General features: G+C 45.0%; 1 protein-coding gene across 4 annotated transcripts in view; it reads right to left on the reverse strand.

Annotated features, from left to right (window-relative positions):
• creb3l3l (cAMP responsive element binding protein 3-like 3 like) overlaps positions 1-22368 on the reverse strand; it is a 34704-nt gene that overhangs the window by 7013 nt on the left and 5323 nt on the right. For all 4 annotated transcript variants that reach the window (XM_078221709.1, XM_078221700.1, XM_078221727.1 and 1 more), the window contains 6 exons: positions 19620-19932; positions 13325-13440; positions 10119-10211; positions 7683-7789; positions 6333-6401; positions 1276-1360 (listed from right to left, as the gene is read on the reverse strand). In XM_078221709.1, the coding sequence (XP_078077835.1) occupies positions 1276-1360; positions 6333-6401; positions 7683-7789; positions 10119-10211; positions 13325-13440; positions 19620-19932 (783 nt within the window). The remainder of the gene's footprint in view (positions 1-1275; positions 1361-6332; positions 6402-7682; positions 7790-10118; positions 10212-13324; positions 13441-19619; positions 19933-22368) is intronic.

The following is a 22368-nucleotide window of genomic DNA, read 5'->3' on the forward strand; positions in this document are numbered from 1 at the left end:
TTTGAATCCCTCCAATCAGGTTTTCGACCCTGCTACAGTGCCGTAACAGTTCTTAAACAAACTTATGACTTAGGAGCAGAAATAGGCTATTAGGCCCCTCAAGCCTGCTTTACCATTTGATAAGATCATGGCTGATCTGACTGTAGCCTCCATTTTCCTGTCTACCCCCATACCCTTTGACTCCCTCATCAGTCAAGATACAAATATACAAATTAGGACTATTCCAATAGATAATTATGAAAGATGCAAATTATATTCAACGTGACTGTGATAAAAGATAAACATTTCTCCCTTGTCCTCCGTGACCTGAATCAGGCCTTTGACATGGCTGACCACACCATCCTTTCCCCAACACCTCTCCACTGTTACCCACTGGAATGGCTCTTATCTGGTCCCATTCTTATCTATCTCCTTGAAGCTAAAAAATTAACTCCAATGGTTTCTCTTCCTGCTCTCTCACTGTTCCCTTTGACATCCCTCAGGGATCTATCCTTTGACTCCCTCCTATTTCTCATATATATGCTGCCCCTCAGTGGCATCATCTGACAAGAAAACATCAGTTTTCACTTTTAGGCTAACCACACCCAGCCCTCCCTCCTCAGCATCTATCTCTCTGACTCTTCACCATCACAGAATTATCACTGTGCTTATCGACATCCAGTACTGAATGAGCAGGAATTTCCTCCAATTAAATATCGGGATGACGGAAGCCATTTTTTTCTGGTCCCGGCGCCAAACTCCCCCAGTTACAGGATTCATCCCTCTCCATGACAACAGTCTGCGATTCAGCTAGTCTGTTTGTAACCACTGTGGCTCATTTGATCTATTTGCAGTCTTGAAGTCATATTTCACCCAGCGATGAGCTTCTGATCACTGTCGCGGCATCACTGTTTCCACCTCTGTAACGTCACAAACTTCACTGCTCTGAGCTCATCCGCTGCTTAAACCCTCATTCCGGCCTCTGTTACCTCCAGACTTGACCACTCCAATGCTAACGTCAGAGGTGGGTGGGTCGGGAGGGCACCCAGGAACTGTTCAGCAACCCCCAACTCACACCTGCAAACCCTGCCACTGGGCACCTGCAAACTTCTGAGCACCGTCCCAATCTTTTGTAGAGATTTTGAAGCCTTTGGACAGCGTGACATAGTGAGTATTATAATAAACACCCTTACCTTGCATTAATGTGTTAAACCACTGAGGGAGCAAAATAGCACTGCTTATCACCCCCTGGACACGCCTGACATACAGTCTGACTGTTTGATAGCTTATTCTTACCATTATGCAAGTACTAATGTTAGCACTTTTAGTGGTAGTTTGCTTGACCAATGCTTGCAGCTTCCTCAACTGTTCAATTAGAGACCTATAATTAAAAAAAATTAAAAATCAACTCCTTCATTAACCATCCATAAGCAGCAAGGGGACAAAAATAGAAAGCTGCTTTATCTATGTGTTATATTGTATTTTTGCTTCATTTGATCATCTTAATGTTATAAACATTCATCTTCATTGATACATAATTTGAATATTTCTATTAAAAATATACACAAGACATAACAAACAGATTTGCAATGGGTTTTTTTTTAAAGCCAAAAACAACTAAGTGTCTAAAATGTTATTTCCCAACAATCAGTTGTTGATCAGTAGCCTGGAATCTGCCGTGGGTTATATCATGATTGCAATTAGCAATCGTAGTGAAGTCAACCAGCCACACACACATTTCTAGCCAATGTTCATTGTGATGACAACATAAGAAATACAAGCACAAGTGGGCCATTTGGCCCCTCGAGCCTGCTCTGCCAGTCAATAAAAAAAAACAATGAAAAATATCTGGAATTAAGAATCTGCTGATGACCATGAAGCCATTGTCGATTGTTGGAAACACCCAGCTGGTTCACTAATGTCCTTTAGGGAAGGAAATCTGTCATCCTTACCTAGTCTGGCCTACAGCAATGTGGTTGATTCTCAACTGCCCTCCAAGGGCGACTAAGAATGGGCAATAAATGCTGGCCGGCCACTGATGCCCATGTCCCATGAATTAATAAAAAAAAGATTCTGGATGATCTGATGTGGCTTTAACTCCACTTTCCTGTCTGTTCCCCATACACATCGACTCCCTTGTCAAACAAAAACCTGTCTAACTCAGCCTTAAACATATCTAATGACCCAGCTTCCACAGCTGGCTGGGGGGAAGAATTCCAAACACTAACGGTCCTCGGAGAAGAAATTCTTCCTCATCTGTGTCTTAAATGGGAGGTCCCTTATTTTGCCCTGCATCCCCTAGTTCTAGATTCCCCCATGAGAGGAAACATCTCTCAGTATCTACCCTGTCAAGCCCCCTCAGAATCTTATATATTTCAATAAGATCACCTTTCATTCTTCTAAATTCCCATGAGTATAGGCTCAACCTGCTCAAACTTTCCTCCTAAGACAAACCCCTCACCCCAGGAAACAGCCTAACAAATCTCAAAACTGTCTCCAATGCAAGTATGTCCCTCCTTAGGTAAGGTGACCAAAACTGTACATAGTACTCCGGGTGTGGTCTTGCTAATGATCTGTACACTTGCAGTGACATTTCCCTTCTTTTATACTCCAGTCCCTTTGCAATAAAGATCAACATCACATTGGCCTTTTAAATACTTGCTGCACCTGCATGCTGACTGTGTGATTCATGTACAAGGATATCCTGGTCCCTATGTACCGCTGCAGCCTCTCTCTATTTAAATAACTACTTTTCTATTCTTCCTGCCAAAGTGGATTAGTTTATACCTTTTCACATTATACTCTGACTGCCAATGTTTGTCACTTACTTAACCTATCTAGATCCTAGTGCAACTCTTTGGGTGGAATTTTACTGCTGCTTTACACCCATTTTGCAGTGGGAAAATGCTGTAAAATCGGTTGTAAAGCGGCTAGCGCGAATGGTACTGGTTTTCGCAACTGGCACGGTTTTACGACACCCGGATTTCCGGCGCAGTCAGCCTCTCGCTGGAAATGGGCGAAAGCCTGGTTAATTTATTTAAATTTATTTTAATGTTCATTTTAATGTGTTTAGTGAGCCCAGCGCTCACTCATCCAGGCTTGCTTGCTTTTATGGCCTCGCCGGAAGAGGTTCTCTCTGGCGAGCGAAACACCTGCTCCCCATGAACAGTCATGTTGGCCTCGCCAGTGAAACAGGAGGCCACTGAGGACCCCCGGGGAGGCTGAGGCGAGGGGGCCAATGGGGGAGAGCCTGTGGGGGGAGGGGGCCCACTGCCACTCTGCACGCGTTCAGTGTGGGAGGGAAGGGGGCCGCGGTTGGTCTGGGCGGCAGGGCTGCAGGGTCGCAATCGGTCTGGGCGGTGGGGGCTGCCTCTCGGGCAGAGGGATGGTTGCTACTTGAGGCTGCCTGCAGTAACAGGGGCCTGACAGCTCTCTCTCTGTCAGCCCCCGGCTATTGTTAATGCGCATGTGCAGCATCAGAGGTCTGCACATGCGCACTACCTCCCTCTCCAGGCTCTTTGGTGAGTTAAGCCCCGCCCTCAGCCTCACTGGTCAGAATCTGAGTAGTCCAAAATTTCAGAGACAGAGCGCATAAGGTTGGGCACGAAAACTCACCCAAAAATTGGATCTGGAACTTAGCTGGACACTTAGAACAAATCTCGTAAAATTCCACCCTTATCTTCCTTACAACTTTCTCGCTCATCTAGCTTCATATCATCAGCAAATTTGGCTAAAATGCAGTTGGTCCCTTCATCCAAGACATTAATGTGAATCCTAAATAGTTGAGTCCCCAGCAGTGGTCTCTGCAGCATTTCATAAGTTACAGTTTGCCAACCTGAAAATGGCCCATTTATCCCGACTCTTGTTTCCTGTTCATTAGCTAGTCCTTTATCCATGCTAGTATATTAGCCCCAACACAATAAGCTATGTGCAGTTACCTATTACGGGACATCTTATCGAATGCCTTTTGGAAATCAGGAAACACTATGACCAGAATTTTCAAGATGGTGGGGTTGCCTTTCTGAAGATTCAATGGCGAACACATCCCCACCAACACTGGCTGTCCCCCAACCATTTAATTTTCCAATCGGCATTGAACTGGAGGTGGGACCTTTGCCCCTCACTTGGGAGAAGTTCCATCTTTGAGAGTTGCCAGCTGATCTGATTACAGTGCCAGGACCTGCAGTGTAAGGACAAGTAGTCCTCAGCATCTAAGTCCTGGTGGGAGTCCAGGGTCAGCTAAGTGCAGGGGCTGAGAGTGGGTATGGGAAGTGAGGTCTGGGGTTTGGGCAGAGGGTTCCGTGGGGGTGTTGGTAGAGATGCTGGCTGGAGTGGATGGAAGCACCCATAGTAGCCAGACCTTGGGGGGAATGGTGGTGGTGGGAGGGGAGGGGGGGATGCATTATGTTGAAAGGAGACTGTTGGTGTCCACCTCATTCCTGTCCAAGGCCTGAACACAGTCACCTTCAGAACCTCCCTACTGTCCCTGAACTCCTCGTGCCAGTCTGAAAATTGGGGCTGGGCAGGAAATGGCCCTTAAATGGTCATAGGGCGTGAATTGGGGAAGGTAGGCCTAGCCACTGTAAAATTGCAGAGTGGTTGAAGCAAGTGGAAGCCCAGTGGGAAAGCTACCAGAGGAAACCTGCTGACAGGCAACATAAAATTCCCCACAACTACTGGTTCCCCTTTACCCAGCCTGTTAATCCTCAAAGAGCTTCAATACATTTCACAAACATGATTTCCTTTTCACAAATCCATGCTGATTCTGCCTGCTGGTATTATGATTTTCTAACTGTCTTGTTGCTACCTCTTTAATAACGGCTTCAAGCATTTTCCCAGTGATAGATGTTTGGGGAACTGGCCGATGGTTTCCTGCTTTCTGCCTCCCTCCTTTCTTGAACAGAGGTGCTGCACTTGCTATTTTGGAAGATTGCAAACAATGCACCCATTTTCTCTGCAGCCACTTCTTTTAAGACTCTTGGATGCAGGCCATCAGGTCCAGGGGGCTTGTCAACCTTAAGTCCCGTTAGTATTGAGCGGAGGTGATGGCCGAGTGGTATTATTGTTAGGCTATTAATCCAGGAACTCAGCTAATATTCTGAGGACCCAGGTTTGAATCCCACCACGGCAGATGGTGGAATTTGAATTCAATAAAAAATATCTGGAATTAAGAATCTACTGATGACCATGAAACCATTGTCAATTGTCAGATAAACCCATCTGGTTCACTAATGTCTTTTAGGGAAGAAAATCTGCCATCTTTACCTGGTTTGGACTACATGCGACTCCAGAGCCACAGCAACGTGTTGACTCTCAACTGCCCTCGGGCAACTAGGGATGGGCAATAAATGCTGGCCAGCCAGCAACACCCAAGTCCCATGAATGAATTTTTAAAAAATTCTCATTGTACGTTTAGTGATAGTGATTGTTATAAGTTCCTCCCTCCCTTTTCTTCTCAATTTTCACCTATTCTTGTGTCCTCTCCTGTGAAGACAGATACAGAATACTTGTTCAAAGTCTCTGTCCTTTCCCTGTTTCCTATTATTAATTCCCCAGTCTCACTTCCTAAAGAATGCTCACTTTAGCTACTCTTTTGCTCACTTAATTGTTGAAGTTTTTATTGCGTGTCTTTAAATCTCTTGATAGTTTTCTTGTGTACTCCAATTTCTCCTTGTTTTTTTGTCAGACATTTTTTGCTGGTCTCTAAACCTTTCCCAAACTTCTGCCCTATCACTAAACTTTGCTACATTGTGCACGCTTTCATTTTGATACCATCCTTAACTCCCTTAATTATCTATGGATTGTGCATCTTTCTGGTAGAGTCTTTCTTCCTCAATGGGACACATCTTTGTTGGGAGTTACAAAATACTCCTTAAATGTCTCCCACAGCATCCCACCAGCTTAATTTTAATCTATCTTTCCAGTCCACATTAGCCCACTCTGTCTTCATGCCCTTGTTTAAGACATTTGTTACGGATCCACAAATCTCAAATATACGTCATGTGCAGAGAGAACCAAAATGCAAACAGGAATCAGGATAAAAATGCTCCATGGAGGTAACTTCGGGCAGTTCACAAAGGGGTTCAGCTGCTCTTAGATTCCCTCAGACCTCACTCCACCGGTTAGTCATGGGAATCCCTTGATGCCAATTATTGTCCCCCTTCTAGTTTTCTTTTCTAAAAAAAAGCTGAATTTCTCTGGTAAAGCGAACAAGTATTAGTGCAGTGATTTATTTATTTTTCCAATGGTTGGCAGCCACCTCATGCCAGTTTCAAGCATTCCTATATTAGGCATAGCGCACACAAACATTGCAATCACATGTATATCAATATCTTACTCTTAGCGGTACATACATGTTTTGGTTTTCGAGATGCTGTACTTTCCTCTGCAGTTCCTGGTTCTGGACAGTGCACGCTACAACTCTATAATACAAAAAGACACAATCAATCAAGACATAGATAGGATGCAAAGCTGGGCTGAAAAATGGCAAATGGAGTTTAACCCTGATAAATGTGAGGTGATTCATTTTGGTAGGACTAATTTAAATGTGGATTACAGGGTCAAAGGTAGGGTTCTGAAGACTGTGGAGGAACAGAGAGATCTTGGGGTCCATATCCACAGATCTCTAAAGGTTGCCACTCAAGTGGATAGAGCTGTGAAGAAGGCCTATAGTGTGTTAGCTTTTATTAACAGGGGGTTGGAGTTTAAGAGCCGTGGGGTTATGCTGCAACTGTACAGGACCTTGGTGAGACCACATTTGGAATATTGTGTGCAGTTCTGGTCACCTCACTATAAGAAGGATGTGGAAGCGCTGGAAAGAGTGCAGAGGAGATTTACCAGGATGCTGCCTGGTTTGGAGGGTAGGTCTTAAGAGGAAAGGTTGAGGGAGCTAGGGCTGTTCTCTCTAGAGAGGAGGAGGCTGAGGGGAGACTTAATAGAGGTTTATAAAATGATGAAGGGGATAGATAGAGTGAACGTTCAAAGACTATTTCCTCGGGTGGATGGAGCTATTACAAGGGGGCATAACTATAGGGTTCATGGTGGGAGATATAGGAAGGATATCAGAGGTAGGTTCTTTACGCAGAGAGTGGTTGTGGTGTGGAATGGACTGCCTGCAGTGATAGTGGAGTCAGACACTTTAGGAACATTTAAGCGGTTATTTGATAGGCACATGGAGCACACCAGGATGATAGGGAGTGGGATAGCTTGATCTTGGTTTCAGATAAAGCTCGGCACAACATCGTGGGCCGAAGGGCCTGTTCTGTGCTGTACTGTTCTATGTTCTATATTCTCTATTAGAATACCCACAGAATTGACAGAGGAATCCTGATATAAGTTTGCAATCGGAAACTAGGGAGTCTGCTCAAGGAGCAGGAATGAGTTGAAACGCAAGTATATTACCTGCAAATAACAAACACTAATTTTAAAACCATGCAATAAATCATGACTTGTGAATCTTAATAATGAAGCGGTGAAAAGAGTTACACGATACTAATTCCTGCATGGCCATTCATTAACACATTGGTCTAATTATTTGCACATTCATTGGCAATATACACTCACACATGGATACAAAAACATTGTAAAATTCTCTGAACAACTTCTAAACACATTTGTTCCAAGCAAAAAGATTTTTTGTTCAAGGTGTTAATTTTGTTTTTAAAAGTTAGTTTCGAGCAAGTGCAACATTTGTCCAATCGTACCTACTCTCCAGCCCATCAATATAATTCTTCTTCTTCTTGCGACTCTCCTGAGCTGACTGTTTGTTTCTAATCTTCCTTCGGATTCTTTTTAAAGCTCGTTCCTCGGACTGCAGCAAGAATTGAATGAAAGTTTGTGAAATAAAAACCAGTTGAATTACCGAGGGGCTACATTGTTCATTCTATCCGCCAAATTAGATCATTTCATTTTCAGAATTACACTTTCCATGGAACAATTCGAGACTCTGCCTCATTCACCAAACTAACAGACACTTCTCTGTCTTTTCAAAGCAATGGGCGGCACGGTGGCAGAGTGGTTGGCACTGCTGCCACACAGCTCCAGGGACCTGAGTTCGATTCCCGGCTTGGGTGATTATCTGTGTGGAGGTTGCACGTTCTCCCCGGGTCTGCATGGGTTTCCTCCAGATGCTCTGGTTTCCTCCCATAGTCCAATGATGTGAGGGTTAGGTGCATTGGCTGTGCTAAATTGCCCCTTAGTGTCCCGGGACGCATAGGTTAGAGGAATTAGCGGGGTAAATATGTGGGGTTAAGGGGAGAGAGCCTAGGTGAGATTGTTGTCAATGCAGATTCAGTGGGCTGAATGTCCTCCTTCTGCACTGTAGGAATTCTATATCTAATTCTATATCAAATCAGCACCAAGTAGCTCAAATGTGTTGGACCAATCTGTGGTGAATGGATGGTAATCTATCCCCTTCACCACATGTACATGTTCAAGCCTGACATTCAGTCTAAAGGGATAGATATGAGACCCATTCCCAGGCCTCCTGAATGAGCCATTAGAAGCCTGCTCAAACAGCAGAATTCAATTTTCTCTCCTTTTCTCAATTCCTGCAGGTTACATATCTGGGGCGGGTGCTAGGTAAAAACAGGACAACATTGCCAATGTTTCCATTGTCCATCTCTGCAATATACCAACACAATAAAGCATTGGAGAAATAGCACCAGTAGTGCCTTTGCAAGCTCCCCCAAATCCAGTGGCAAGAAAGGCAGTCCATCAACAATGTCCCCTCACAAGCCAACCTGTGGAGCATCAAGGTGCCAATCCCTCAAAACGCTGGGTGGGACATGTCATCCCTACGTCTGTCACCAGATCCAGCAGGAACTGCTGTTTGAGCAGGCTTCTAATGGCTCGTTCAGGAGGCCTGGGAACGGGTCTCATATCTATCCCTTTAGGCTGAATGTCAGGCTTGAACATGTACATGTGGTGAAGGGGTTAGATTACTGTCCATTCACCACAGATTGGTCCAACACATTTGAGCTACTTGGTGCTGATTTGATATAGAATTAGATATAGAATTCCTACAGTGCAGAAGGAGGACATCCGGCCCACTGAATCTGCATTGACAACAATCTCACCTAGGCTCTCTCCCCTTAACCCCACGTATTTACCCCACTAATTCCTCTAACCTATGCGTCCCGGGACACTAAGGGGCAATTTAGCACAGCCAATGCACCTAACCCTCACATCTTTGGACTATGGGAGGAAACCGGAGCATCTGGAGGAAACCCATGCTCTACTCGGAACTGAATCATGGTAGGACACTCCCGTGGTGGACAGTGGAAACAGATTAGGCATGTCTTTAAAGCATCCCTGAAGAGGTCAAACATCTGTGCTGACTCACTGGAGACCCTGATTTGTGACCAAGTAAAATACAGATGCCTCATTTGGGAAGGCACCAAAGACATGCAGAGGTGAAGTCAAGACATCGGAGGGAGCACACAAATCTCTAAACAACCCCCAACCCTTCAAGTTGCTACCGGGACTTGATGGTTTGAGTTATAAGGAGAGGCTGGATAGACTGGGACTTTTTTCTTTGGAGCACAGAAGGCTGAGGGGTGATCTTATAGAGATCTATAAAATAATGAGGGGCATAGATCAGCTAGAAAGTCAATATATTTTCCCAAAGGTAAGGGAGTCTAAAACTAGAGGGCATAGGTTTAAGGTGAGAGGGGAGAGATACAAAAGTGTCCAGAGGGGCAATTTTTTCACACAGAGGGTGGTGAGTGTCTGGAACAAGCTGCCAGAGGTAGTAGTAGAGGTGGGTACAATTTTGTCTTTTAAAAAGCGTTTAGACAGTTACATGGGTAAGATGGGTATAGAGGGATATGGGCCAAATGCGGGCAATTGGGACTAGCTTTGGGGTTCAAAGAAAAAGGGAGGCATGGACAAGTTGGGCCGAAGGGCCTGTTTACATGCTGTAAACCTCTATCATTCTATGACTTTAAGTAGCATCTTCCCCACGTGTGGCAAAGTCTGTAGATCCCGCATTGGACTCATTAGCCATCTCAGAACCCATCGCACCAGAGTGGAAACAAGTCATCCTCAATCCAGACACACTGCCTAAAGAGAAAGACTAATACAAAAAATATTTGAATTCTTTGTCATCAGTAGGCAAACCACAGTAAAGATCCTCTGACCTTTGTGAGGGGTAGGTTTGTAGGTAAATCCACACCATCTTTGGCTAAGAGTCTTTTTTCTTCATCAGTCAGAGCCAGTTCTTCAAAGCAAAGCTGGATAAAGAACAAGAAAATATTAAGAGATTGTCTGACACACACTTTAATCAAATGTTTCTGATAAATGAAAACATAGTTAAGAGAGAAATCAGGAAGGCAAAAAGGGGACACAAGATTGTTTTGGCAGATAAGGCAAAGGAGAATCCAAAGAGATTCTACAAATACATAAAGGGCAAATGAGTAACTAGGGAGAGAGTAGGGCCTCTTAAGGATCAACAAGGTCAACTATGTGTGGATCCACAAGAGATGGGTGAAATTCTAAATGAATATTTCTCATCAGTATTTACTGTTGACAAAGGCATGGATGTTAGGGAACTTGGGGAAATAAATAGTGATATTTTGAGGAGAGTACACATTACAGAGAAGGAGGTGCTGGAAGTCTTAAAGCGCATCAAGGTAGATAAATCCCCGGGATCCTGATGAATTGTATCCCAGGACGTTGTGGGAGGCTAGGGAGGAAATTGCAGGTCCCCTAGCAGAGATATTTGAATCATCGATAGTCACAGGTGAGGTGCCTGAAGATTAGAGGGTGGCAAATGTTATGCCTTTGTATAAGAAGAGCTGCAGGGAAAAGCCTGGGAACTACAGGCTGGTGAGCCTAACGTCCATAGTGGGTAAGTTGTTAGAAGGTATTCTAAGAAACAGGATTTACAGGCATTTAGAGAGGCAAGGACTGATTAGGGACAGTCAGCATGGTTTTGTGAGTGGAAAATCTTGTCTCATGAATTTGACTGAGTTTTTTGAAGGGGTAACCAAGAAGGTAGATGAGGGCAGTGCAATTGATGCTGTCTACATGGACATTAGCAAGGCCTTTGACAAGGTATCGCATGGTAGGTTGTTGCCTGAGATTAAATCTCACGGGACTGGGGGTGGAGGTAGCCAATTGGATACAAAATCAAGTTTTATTTAATTTAGTTTAATTCAGATAAACGCGAGGTGACGCATTTTGGTAGATCGAACCAGAGCAGGACTTATTAAGTTAATGGTAGGGGGTTGGGGAGAGTTATAGAACAAAGAGATCTGGGGGTACAGGTTCATAGTTCCTTGAAAATAGAGTCACAGTTGGACAGGGTTGTGAAGGCGGCATTCGGCATGCTTGGTTTCATTGGTCAGGTAATTGAATACAGGAGTTGGGATGCCTTGTTGAAGCTATACAAAACATTGGTAAGGCCTCACTGGGAATACTGTGTACAGTTCTGGTCTCCCTATTATAGAAAGGATATTATTAAACTAGAAAGAATGCAGAAAAGATTTACTAGGATGCTAATGGGACTTGATGGTTTGAGTTATAAGGAGAGGCTGGGTGGACTGGGACTTCTTCCCTGGAGCGTAGGAAGCTTAGGGGTGATCTTATAGAGGTCTATAAAATAATGAGTTGCATAGATAAGGTAGATAGTCCAACACCTTTTCCCAGAGGTATGGGAGGCTAAAACTAGAGGGCATCGGTTTAAGATGAGAGGGGAGAGATACAAAAGGGTCCAGAGGGGCAATTATTTCACTCAGAGGGTGGGGAGTGTCTGGAACAAGCTGCCAGAAGTAGTAGTAATGGCGGGTACAATTTTGTCTTTTAAAAAGCATTTAGACAGTTACGTGGGTAAGATGGGTATAGAGGGATATGGGCCAAATGCTGCCAATTGGGACTAGCTTAATGTTATAAGGGCAGCATGGACAAGTTGAACCGAAGGGCCTGTTTCCATGCTGCAAAGCTCCATGATTCTATATTTCTGACAATTTACAACACAAGTACATCACAGCATTATATCCAGCATGTAGTCACTTGGGGATTTGGGGTAACATGAGGGCTGCTGGTTGCAGCCAGGAACACGAGTTTAACAGCATGACCTCAGTAACATTTTAATTCGATTCAAATGGCTCCCAAAATCCAAGGAACAAGTCTTATTTAAATGTTATTTTCCAACCCACCAACAAGTCACTCTTGGCTGAATTATATTTTAGTTTTATTCTACACCATGCACACTCTCAAACTATAGCATGTTCGTTGAATTGACCAGGAGGCCTGTTCCCAGGCCTCAGTCAACACCACTCTTGAAATAATTACCAAGACTTCCAGCCTGTGCACTGCCATCCTCCAATACGAAGTCTCACAACACCAGGTTAAAGTCCAACAGATTTATTTGGACTCACGAGCTTTTGGAGCGCTGCTCCTTCACCTGATGAAGGAGCAGCACTCCAAAAGCTTGTGATTCTTAGTAAGCATGTTGGACTTTAACCTGGTGTCGAGAGACTTATTACTGTGCCCATCCCAGTCCAACGCCGACATCTCCACCTCATGATCATCCAATAATGAAGACAACTTGTTTCCAATCTGCCTGTAATGCTTGTATGTATGTATGTATGTGTGTATGTGTGTGTGTGTGTGTGTGTGTGTGTGTGCGCACATGCGCCACTGTTATCCCATTCACATAATGATAACGCATTATACTGGGCTGTGCTAATAAAAGAACAATACATGGGATAGTTTGCATCTCACGTGGACTGAGGGTGAAACAATGGCCATAATTTTACCACCCCGCCCGTCACGGGAATCGGGAGTGGGTGAGGGACGGACAATGGAAAGGTCCGTTGACCTTGGGCGGGATTTTACAATTTCGGGATGAGCAAAGCCCTAAAATCCTGCCCAATGGGTGGGATTTCCTGCCTATTCCAGCCAGCAGGATCTTCTGGTTGCTCTGAAGGCAACCCCCACCCCCCCCCCCCCCCCCCACCACCCGGCCCAGCGGCAGGATGAGCGAGCCACGCAAAACGCTGTAGACATTGGCGGGACTGGAAGATCCCACCAGTGGCCAATGGTGAGCCATCCTGCCGCCACTGGAAAATTCCACTATTTCTCCAAAGAGTGGAGCAAATTAAATTAAAACACCAGGCCGAGCAACGAGAGAAATTTTCAATAATATCCTATAGTCAAATGATGCAGCCTTTCCCTCTTTACAGAGGGATTTGGCCACCTCATTGATGAGCTGTACGCAGCTCATTCTTGTAAGGACCCACAACACCTCTCCACTCCTACTGAATAAAACGCTTTCTTTACATCAATCTAAATTCAAAGTATGCGTTTGTGACAATTAACCCCAATTAAATTGATCCCTTACCTGATTTGTTTCATAGCTCTGCTGCAGATCCTCAATGGTGAGGGTTACAAGGCCTGTGCTTTCTTCTGCAGGAATAACCTGTGGGTTCTCAGTCAGAAAGTCAGGTTCCCAGTCTTCTACGATGAAAAAGAAAAATAATTGTTACGCACTAAATAAACTCGAATTGCGTAACCTGATAAATAGGAAGACAATTTGACAAACTTCAAAACGTCATGGAAAAAATCGAATATTTTGAAAGGACAAGAGGGGGGTGGGGAGCAGACTGGAAGATTTTAGCGGGTCAAAACCCAAGGGCTGCTCATTTTTTGAACCCTTTTCTCCTGAGAATAAAGTGAGGCTATACACTACTTAACCAGGCTCAACATAGATCCTTAACACTTTACCCTCTTTCTTCACTCCTTCATGAAGCGTGAGCATCATTGGCTGGGTCAGAACTTGTTGCTCATCCTTAATTGCCCTCAAGAAGGTTTCTTGAACCACTGCAGTTCATCTGGGTTCATCTGCCACAGTGCTGTTAGGATGGGAGATTTTCATCCGGCAACAGGGAAGGAATGACGGTACTGTTCCAAATTGGGATGGTGTGTGGATGGGAGGGGAACTTCCAGTGGTGGAGTTCCCATGCAACTGTCCATCTAGGTAGTAGAGGTCATGTGTTTGGAAGGTAATGTCAAAGGAGCCTCAATGAGTTGCAGCATCTTGTAGATGGTACACACTGCTGCCACTGTGCATCGGTGATGGAGGGAGTGAACATTTAAGCTGGTGGATGTGGTGTCAATCAAGGGAGCTACTTTGTCCTGGATGGTATCGAGCTTCTTGAGTGTTGTTGGAGCTGCACTCATCCAGGCAAGTGGGGAGTATTCCATCACACTTCTTATTTGTTCCTTGTAGATGATGGACAAGCCTTGGGAAGTCAAGAGGTGTGTTACTTTCTGAATTCCTGTCGAAATCCCAGCCTCCAACTTGCTCTTGCTGCTGATCTATTCATATGGCCAGTCCAGTTTAGTTTCTGGTCAACGGTAACCCCCATAATGGGGAATTCGGTGATGGCAATGCTGTTGAATATCAAGGGGAAATGGTTACATTCTCTCTTGTTGGAGATTGTCATTGCCTGGCACTTGTGTGGCACAAATTGTTACTTGCCACTTATCAGCCCAAGCTTGAATGTTGGTCAGCTCTTGCTACATATGTACACAGACTGCTTCAGTACCTGAGGACTGGTGAATGGCACAGAACATTGTGCAGTCATCAGTGAACATCCCCATTTCTGACCTTATGATGGAGAAAACGTACGTGGTAGCCATGTTGCAAAATGACTACTGAAAACACCAAACCAACAACCATATATCTTTCATTTTATCCCTTCAGCTGTCTTATGGAACTTGGACTAAAGCTTTCAAAATACACCTTTTCCATTTTGCACCTTACTTTAAAAAATCTATATAACAGAAATTTATAAAATCAAGTTGTAGGTGGTGACAAAACCATAAAATCTTTGCAAATGCCCTGTATAGCAAAACAATCATTCATTTGATTTAAACTTTAATAGTTAACTTTGTGTACTGAAGAGGAACTATTTTAACCTACTCTTTCCCACTGCTCCTCTCAAAATTTAGATAATACTTGTCCAGTGTTGTCCCTTATGGACAGTCAGAAGGCATGAGCTCATTAATAAAAAAATGTTTATGGATTTAAAAGACAAATATTGTTTTTATGGAGATGAGAATTTGGGTATTTTTGAAGCTGGAAAATGGATTTGCTGCTGATCCATTTTGGGTCTTGGAAGTAGAAATGAAATAAATCTTCCCCTCAAAGAAACTGAGTGAACCATTAAGCAGGAAGCACATCTTTAAATCAACAGAAAACCTGTTGGATTATTCACCATAGCTGTAATACAATCTTTCCTACTGCATTCTGAATCCATTGAGTAATTTCAGGTTCTATTACCTAGAAGGACAGTGCCTAACACATTGAAAGGCCTGGCTATATACAGGTGTGGCGGTGCATTGACAGGAGGAATAAAACACCTACTCCTTGGAAAATAAGGGGATTAGTTGCATAGGGATCAAAGCTTACAGATTCACAAAACATTAAGAATAGTAACATAGGTTAACAAAGTCAGTGAAAGTCAGTGGTGGTACAGTGGTTAACCCTGCTGCCTCACAGCGCCAGGGACTCGGGTTCGATTCCCAGCTTGGGTCACAGTCAGTGTGGAGTTTGCACGTTCTCCCGGTGTCTGTGTGGGTTTCCTCCGGGTGCTCCGGTTTCTTCTCTCAGTCTGAAAGACGTGCTGGTTAGGTGCATTGACCTGAACAGGTGCCAAAGTGTGGCGACTAAGGGAATTTCACAGTAACTTCATTGCAGTGTTAATGCAAGCCTCACTTGTGACTAATAAATAAACTTTACTTTTGAAAGAGAAAGAAAGCACCAAGGTTCATTTCCAGAGAAAATCAAAATCAAAAGACAGTGAAGATATGTTGAACGAATATATACATTTAAAGAACCACACTTTAATGTACAGTTCTGGCCTCCATGTTACCTCTCGGAAATAGAAGCACAGGAGAAAGTGCATAAAAACAATTTCAAAAATGACAACAGAACAGAGAGCATAGAACTATTAGGAAAAACTGAACAAGCTACAAAAGAAAAAGACTGTGGGGCGATGTGATATAAACATTTTCACTTGAAGAGTTTAAAATTAGGGGCCATAAATATAAGGGCCAGGATTCTTCCAAAATAAGTATTGGATTCATGTGAAAATTGGAGTAAATCACAGTGGTTTTTTTCAGGGGGAAGTTTAAAAATGAATCTCCCACACTCTGCGCACGGCTGAGTACACTAGCGAGAATCACGCTGAAAATGAGGGGGCGGGACCTATTCCCGCCTGGGAGGCCGGCAGCATAACACTGGGTGGGTCACTGCGCATGCGTCGATCTGTCAGTGCCGAGATCAGCGCACGCGCTGTGGGTCCACACTGCCGGCCTCCCGATTGCTGGCCAGCTGGATCGCTGACCAGCCCCATGACTTCCACAATGCCGGCCACACAACCCCCACCCCATGCCCCGATCACTCGTCCCCCAAGCATGCCCGGGCCCAGCCTCAACACCTCCCTCCCCCCCCCGCCCCCAAAACCCCCCGCAGCCCTGATCTCCTGCCACCCTCCCCCGCAGTGCCGACCCCCACCACCACCCTGATGTCCAGCCCCGATCGCTGGCCTTCCTCCCTCTGTCACTCAGCCCACACTCACAGATCACCCCTGAGGCCCCACCCCATCAGGCCCTGCCCCCTTGGAACTACCATGCCTGGTGCGCAGTGCCAAAGTGCCCCCTGGGCATTGGCACCTTGTCCCTTGGGCAGTGCCAGGGGTCCAGGCTGGCACTGCCAAGGTAACAATGCTCAGGAGCACCCCCACCCAAAAGTGGGGAGCTACTGTAAAGCCCGCTGGAGTGAAATACTCCTGGCGGTGGGGGAGAGATTAGCGGGCCTGGAGACTTCTGTACCGGGCCCGCTAATTATATTTAAATCCGATTTACATGTTCATTTGCATGTATAATGCGGCTCCGTGCTTATTTCCGGTGCGGAGCTGACGCCACCGGAAATCCGGCACTGGGAGACACTATCGGGGCGGGACACCCAGCGCGGAACACCCAGTGCGGAACCCGCGCATTGGGCACCGCTTGAACCACCTCCAAGATAGTCACTAATAAACCCAATCAGGAATTCAGGAAAAGCATCTTTACTCAGAATGTTCAGCATGTGGAACTTGCTTTCACACTGAGTGGTAGCAGCGAATATCAGATGCATTGAGGGAGTAGCAGATAAGTACATGAGGGAGGAAGGTATAGAAGGACATAGCAATAGGGTAAAATGAAGTAACATAAGAACTAGGAGCAGGAATAGGCCATCTGGCACCTCGAGCCTGCTCCACCATTCAATAAGATCATGGCTGATCTTTTTGTGGACTCAGCTCCACTTATCTGCCCGCTCACCTTAACCCTTAATTCCTTTACTGTTCAAAAATTTATCTATCCTTGCCTTAAAAACATTCAATGAGATAGCCTCAACTGCTTCACTGAGCAGGGAATTCCACAGTTTCATAAACCTTTGGGTGAAGAAGTTCCTCCTCAATTCAGTCCTAAATCTGCTTCCCCCTATTTTGACGCCATGCCCCCTAGTTCTAGTTTCACCTGCCAATGGAAACAACTTCCCTGCTTCTATCTTATCTATTCCCTTCATAATTTTATATGTTTCTATAAGATCTCCCCTCATTCTTCTGAATTCCAGTGAGTATAGCCCCAGTCTACTCAGTCTCTCCTCATAAGCCAACGCTCTCAACTTCAGAATCAACCGAGTGAATCTCCTCTGCACCCCCTCTAGTGCCAGTATATCCTTTCTCAAGTAAGGAGACCAAAACTGTACACAGTACTCCAGGTGTGGCCTCACCAGCACTTTATACAGCTGCAACATAACCTCACTGTTTTTAAACTCCATCCCTCCAGCAATGAAGGACAAAATTCCATTTGCCTTCTTAATTACCTGCTGCACCTGCAAACCAACTCCTTGAGATTCCTGCACAAGGACACCCAGGTCCCTCTGCACAGCAGCATGCTGCAATTTTTTACCATTTAAATAATAACATGGAAGGAGACTCTTGTTGAGCAGAAACACTGGCTGCGATTTTACCGACACACCCCACCCATCCATTGGTACAGCGAGCCGGTAAAATCGCACAAGAGCTGAGAAATCAGGATCACACCCAATTTCGCAGCTCCCGCAATCTTGACGGCACTGGAATTCCAACGTGGTCAGCCTCTTTCCCATTTCCGGCGAGAGGCTGAATAAATTATTTAAATTTATTGAAATGCTCATTAGCATTAGCAAGCCTGGCGCTCAATCGTCCGGTCTCACGTGCCTTTGTGGCCTTGCCAGGAGAGGTTCTCTCCGGCAAGGAAAACACCTACCCCCCATGAATGGGGAACAGTCATGTTGCCCTCGCCAGTAGAACCAGAGGCCAATGAGGCCTCCCAGGGAGTTCGAGGACCAGGGGGGTGCCCCTTGGGCAGTGCCAGCCTGACACCTTGGTAATGCCCACTGGGCACCTTGGCACTGCCAAGGGGCAGGGCTTGAAAGAGGCAGGCAGGGCCCACAGTGCACTCTGCCACTCTGCAGTTGCGATCGGTGGGGGACGGGATGGTGCCCGCTGCGTCTCTGCATCGCGATCATGGGGGCAGGGGGGGGTTGCAATTGGTCTGGATGGTGGGGAGGCGGCGGGGGTGATCTTTCCGGGCAGTGTGGGGCTCGCGATCGGCCGTGGGCATCCACGATAAGCGAGGGGGGTGTTTGTGGAGGCTGGCTGCTGCAGCAGAGGTCTGACAAATCTCTCTCTCTCGCTCTCTCTCTGTCAGCCGTCTGTTGTTGCAATTGCGCATGTGCAGCCACAGAGGTCTGCACATGCGCAATAGCTCCCTCTGCTGCTAGAGCATGCTGGCTGATGAATTAAACCCCCGCCCACTGCCTCTAGCAGCTAGAAAGAGTCTATCCCATTTTTTCATGCAGTAAGTGCATGAGATTGTGAGTAAAGACTCACCCAAAAAACAGATCTGCAACTGTCCCATTTTCACACTAGCTAGACAATTAGGCTGGAATTTTACCGACACGCCCGCCCTGATTCCGGGAGCGGGTGAGGCTCAAAGAACTGCATTCTCCGTTGGCCCCAGGCGGGACCGTATGAAACTCGGGTGGATGTGCCGGTAAAATTCCGCCCTTAGAATTTTTCTCCTGAAATTCCGCCCACTGTTACTGAACTGTTTGACCAAATGAGCAGTTTCTATGTAATTCTACATGCAATAATGCATGCCTTTACACCCATGATTACTGGATAACAGGCACGCTTTGAAAGTTAGTACACAACTTCAATAGTTAGTTCTTTTTAAGTTTTAACATACCATGTCATTACCATAAATAAAAGTTACTGAGTAACTATAGCACATTGGGGCAGCACAGTATGTTGTAACAGATGGTCAGATTGCATATAGTGTTAAGTTCCCAATATCATCATAACCTCCAAGAGATGGGGTGGTGGATTAAAAAGGAGACACAAGGAAAAAAAAGAAACAAAAATAGGTTTAGTCAGTATCAACAGTTGTTGATACATGTTGTAGCATTTGATTCTAAACAGGGTTAGTCCAACTGCCCCCCACGTTCTTTTATATTCCTAGATGACCTGAAAATAAAAAGACAAGCCCACAGCAATATACGGTTAAATATTTACAACGTAGGAACAACTAGAGGCACTAACCTAAATCAATCGAGATGTCTGCTTCTACTGAAGGGTTTTCAGTTCTTACACTGTACAAACAATTGTCTTCATTCTGGGAGTCCTGAAGAAGTGAATAATTATGGTCGGAATGTATGACTTCAAAAACGGATGGGCTATCAGACAGTGCAACATCGTTGCCTGATGAACTATCTTCATGGCTGCAGTTGTTGTTGTCTTCTGATATCCCACTGTCACTACCCAACGGAGACCAGGACATTGCGTTAGGGGCCTCATCCTCCAAAGAACCGATGATAGAGTTGAAGAAATCCTCTGTGTCGTGGTCATTCAACATCTGTAAATGCAACAGGCAAACTCAGGGAATGGACGTTTGTTCAACAATACCATCTGATAGAGTACAGATAAATGCTGCCAGCCCATTGGATAACTGCTGCCAGCCCATTGGGTAAATGCTGCCAGCCCATTGGGTAAATGCTGACAGCCCATTGGGTAAATGCTGCCACCCCATTGGACAAATGCTGCCACCCCATTGGACAAATGCTGCCACCCCATTGGACAAATGCTGACAGCCCATTGGACAAATGCTGACAGCCCATTGGACAAATGCTGACAGCCCATTGGACAAATGCTGACAGCCCATTGGACAAATGCTGACAGCCCATTGGACAAATGCTGACAGCCCATTGGACAAATGCTGACAGCCCATTGGACAAATGCTGACAGCCCATTGGACAAATGCTGACAGCCCATTGGACAAATGCTGACAGCCCATTGGACAAATGCTGACAGCCCATTGGACAAAAGCTGACAGCCCATTGGACAAAAGCTGACAACCCATTGGACAAATGCTGACAGCCCATTGGACAAATGCTGACAGCCCATTGGATAAATGTTGCCAGCCCACTGGGTAAACGCTAAACACTAGATAGATAAACGTGTTTTGACTAATCTTCTTTACTTATAAAAATATAAAATAAACAAAGATGTGCAGGTTAGATGGTTTGGCTATGCTAATTTGCTCCTTAGTGTCCAAAGATGTGTAGGTTAGGTCGATAAGCCATGGTAAATGCGTGGGGTTACAGGGAAAGGGCGGAGGGGGGGCATGTGTGGGATGCTCTTTCAGAGAGTCGGTGCAGAATCGATGAGCTAAATGGCCTCTTTCTGCACAGTAGGGATTTTATAATTCTATGAACAGTACAGCATGGACACAGGATCTGGTGTCCATGTAGCCTCATGGCTATAATAATAACCCACACTAGTCCACACTACCACTTGTGCATGCTCAAAAAGACATCAGTATACATATTCAAATAGGAAGATACTTAATGTACTCACCATAACACTCTATAACACAGCCCATTGGGTAAATGCTGCCAAACCACTGGGTAAATGCTGCCAAACCATTGGGTAAATGCTGACAGACCATTAAAACTAGTTGAAGAGAAAAATGAAACATTGGGCCGAATTTCACAGCCCCTCCTCCTGGTGGATCTTCCAGTCCTGGCAAAGTCAATGGATTTTTGAGTGGCTCGCCAGAAGGTCCTACCCCTGACATGACAGGGCAGCAAAATTCCACCCATTGTTTTCCCATATTATCTATAGTTGGATCATTAGTACTGTTTCGTTCTAGATCGGGTGCTGCTAGTTTTAGTTCCTGTGCTGGCAAACAGATACTTAAACAAAAAAAGCATGTGACTAAACAAATTTAGACATTAAACTTTTGAATATTCTGGCTTTGCAAAGTCCTACTTCGGCAGGTTGGCAGTGCTACCCATCCCAATGGTCCAACCCTGATCATCCAGATTTCCCAAGAAAATGGCAATGTAAACATTGTCAGTGGGCTGCCAGAAGGATTTTCCTCTCTTTCCCAGGAGCCCAGCATGGAAAAAGATAATGTAGAATGGCTGTGACAGGCCTTAAATCTCCTGCAGTGAAGTGTGGCTGGCAGACTCGACAATTGGCTGCAACCTGCTTCTTGTTTAAAAATTCCCTGTTACTGCTTTAGTGCGTGCAACTAATTAATTGTGATTACTATCCTGAATATTTCTTACCCCGAGGGCTCGGGTTTTCCAGCCCCTCCTTCCCAGTCGGATATTACAGTCCCACCAACGTAAACGACAATTTAAAGGCCCACCTCATCTGCTGGGAGGAGACATGGGGAGCCATAACATCTGGCCTAGATAAATGCACCACTTGGTATGATACAAGGCTGTCCAGTTTAGAAGGCCCCAGATTAGGTTTGTATAATTTTGTTTTTAGTTATTCTTTAAAGGGATGGGAGCATCATTGGCTGGGCCAGCATTTGTTGCCCATCCCTAATTGCCTTAGAACTGAGTGACTTGCTAGTCCTTTTCAGAGGGCAGTTAAGTTTCAACCACATTATTGTGGGTCTAGAGTCAGGATCAGGTAAGGTTTCCTTCCTCAAAAATACATTGGTGAACTAGACAGTTTTTTTTACAACGATCAATGATAATTTCACGGTCACCCATTATTGAATCTGGCTTTTAATTCCAGATTTATTTTATTAATTACATTTAAATTCCACCAGCTGTCATGGTGGGCTGTGAACCTGTGTCCCCCAGAACTTCAGTATGGGCCTCTGGATTACTGCTAGTCCAGTGATGTCACTCTATTTTAGGCAAATCAAATAACTAACTGAAATAAACCAAATAAACTGAGGAAGAAATTAGAAGGACAGCCCTTTAAAGGGATACAGCCTTAAACAAAAGCCAATTGCAAATTAAAGTTAAAAATGGCACTAAAGACGTCG

The sequence above is a fragment of the Mustelus asterias genome, chromosome 1, assembly GCF_964213995.1.
Source record: "Mustelus asterias chromosome 1, sMusAst1.hap1.1, whole genome shotgun sequence".
Classification (NCBI taxonomy): domain Eukaryota; kingdom Metazoa; phylum Chordata; class Chondrichthyes; order Carcharhiniformes; family Triakidae; genus Mustelus; species Mustelus asterias.